The sequence below is a fragment of the Propithecus coquereli genome, unplaced genomic scaffold (genome assembly GCF_000956105.1).
Source record: "Propithecus coquereli isolate 6110/MARCELLA unplaced genomic scaffold, Pcoq_1.0 Scaffold34, whole genome shotgun sequence".
Classification (NCBI taxonomy): Eukaryota; Metazoa; Chordata; class Mammalia; order Primates; family Indriidae; genus Propithecus; species Propithecus coquereli.
The window spans coordinates 3152419-3154406 of NW_012149063.1; the positions used below are offsets into that span (position 1 = coordinate 3152419).

Consider the following 1988-nt stretch of genomic DNA (forward strand, 5'->3'; position numbering starts at 1 on the left):
AAAAAAAAAAAAAAGAAAAAAAATACTGTAACCCTTGTTATACCACACTTCTCTAATACTTACAGTCTTTTTCCTGGCAACAGTTCCTATCTGAACAAAGTTTTTTTTGTTTTGTTTTGTGTTTTGAGACAGGGTCTCACTCTGGCTAGAGTGCAGTGGTGTCATCATGGCTTACTGCAACCTCTAACTCCTGGGCTCAGGCAATCCTCATGCCTCAGCCTCCTGAGTAGCTGGGACTACAAGCATGTGCCACCAAATCCAGTTAATTTTTTTATTTTTGTAAAGAAGGGGTCTCACTATGTTGCTCAGGCTGGTCTTGAATTCCTGGACTGAAGCAATCCTCCCACCTTGGCCTCCCAAAGTGCGAGGACTATACCACCATGCCTGGCAACGAACAAATCTTTGATGACAGAAGGCAGTCAGAGAGACTAGAAAAAAGCTATCTCAGATGCTAGCTGGTTCAAGGGAAAATTCAGTTTCTAAGTGTCAGGTGTCAAAAAGGTCAGGAGAAATAGATACTGTGGTATTCAGTATGCACAGCAAATCCCTAAAATACTACCACAAATTTAAAAATAAATGATACAGAATATCATGATGATTTGAACTTACTTCTCTAGTTGAGGATTTGTGTAAAGAATATACTGCTGTTCTTGCCATTTCCAAAGCAGTCTTTAGAAAAGCCATATCTGTTCCTGTGATGAGTAGAAAAAAAGCTCTCATTTATATTACGTAACTCTCATTAAAATAGAAGATTAAATGAATAGGATTTAAAAAGATTTTCTTCCATCAAAACTAGCAGATTAAAAAAAAAGAAACATTTTCTTCCAAACTCCAAAATAGCCACTTTAAGTTCTTTCTGCAGTAAGACAGAGTACAAATAAATAAAACATCAGAATATTCTGTTAAGATTGATAGAATAAAACCAGAATTATACTGTCTTGATTAAACAGGCTAAAGTAAAAATTTTGGTATTATATTCCAACTTAATGACTTTCAAAAAGAGAAGGGAACACGTAGGGTAGTAATCAGAATCATCTTGGCAGGGGGAAGGTACTTTTTAAACTATATATGTCTTTTCCTCCTTTTATTGACTTTCTACCCTCCTTGCTCACAGAACACACAAAATTAATAGCCATAGTGAGTCACTGTTACTTATGGGCACATGTTGAAATGCTTGGGTCTGTTAAGGCATTAAAAACGGGTTCTTTCTCACTGCCAAATGTTTGGGGTAGAAAAAAAAAACAACAGGTTCTAAAGGTATAAAATCCTTTCTAAGTTTCATAATTATTCATAAGGATTAGGCAAATTATTCTTGAAAGCAACTGGGGTATAAGTAATAAAATAATAAATAAGACTATCTTTAATTACTTAATATAAATTTGTAAAAACAAAGGTTGAAAAATTCAATCACTAGCCATGCATTAAACAAATTGAAATTTAAATTGTAATAAGTTATAGGTAATAGACTGGTTTATTTAATGAACAGTGATAAAATCACTTAATCCAAAATAGTCAATGATAAAATAATTTTTAAAAGATGCTTTTCTACAAATACACCGTACACTTGATTCTTATTACCAACCTTTATTATTTTTGGTCCCAAAGGGAGGATTCATAATTACTGTATCAAATGACTTGGACATTCTGTTAGATAATGAGCACACATCACATTGAACCATGTCAACATTTGTTAACTCAAATCCTTCTACATTCCTATTAAATATTTCCAATGCATCTTCATCTATGTCAAATCCAACACACAACCTATAAATACAAAACATACACAAAGAGTGGCACCTTTAGCTCCCAAGTCAAAACAAAAACAAAACTAGCTATTTTACCATTTGCATTTTTAACCCAATTGGAAAACTAACAGTGAGTGTCGCTTTTCAATGGCATGATTTCCCAATCTAATAGAGATTGGAAACTAAGGTTTGTATATAGGGGACTGCTGCTGTTACCATTTTTATTTATTTATTTTTTATAGT

General features: G+C 33.4%; 1 protein-coding gene across 1 annotated transcript in view; it reads right to left on the reverse strand.

The window, feature by feature from the left end:
• METTL5 (methyltransferase like 5) overlaps nt 1-1988 on the reverse strand; it is a 13771-nt gene that overhangs the window by 8652 nt on the left and 3131 nt on the right. The window contains exon 2 of the mRNA XM_012650801.1: nt 610-692. Coding sequence (XP_012506255.1) covers nt 610-692 — 83 coding nt within the window. The remainder of the gene's footprint in view (nt 1-609; nt 693-1988) is intronic.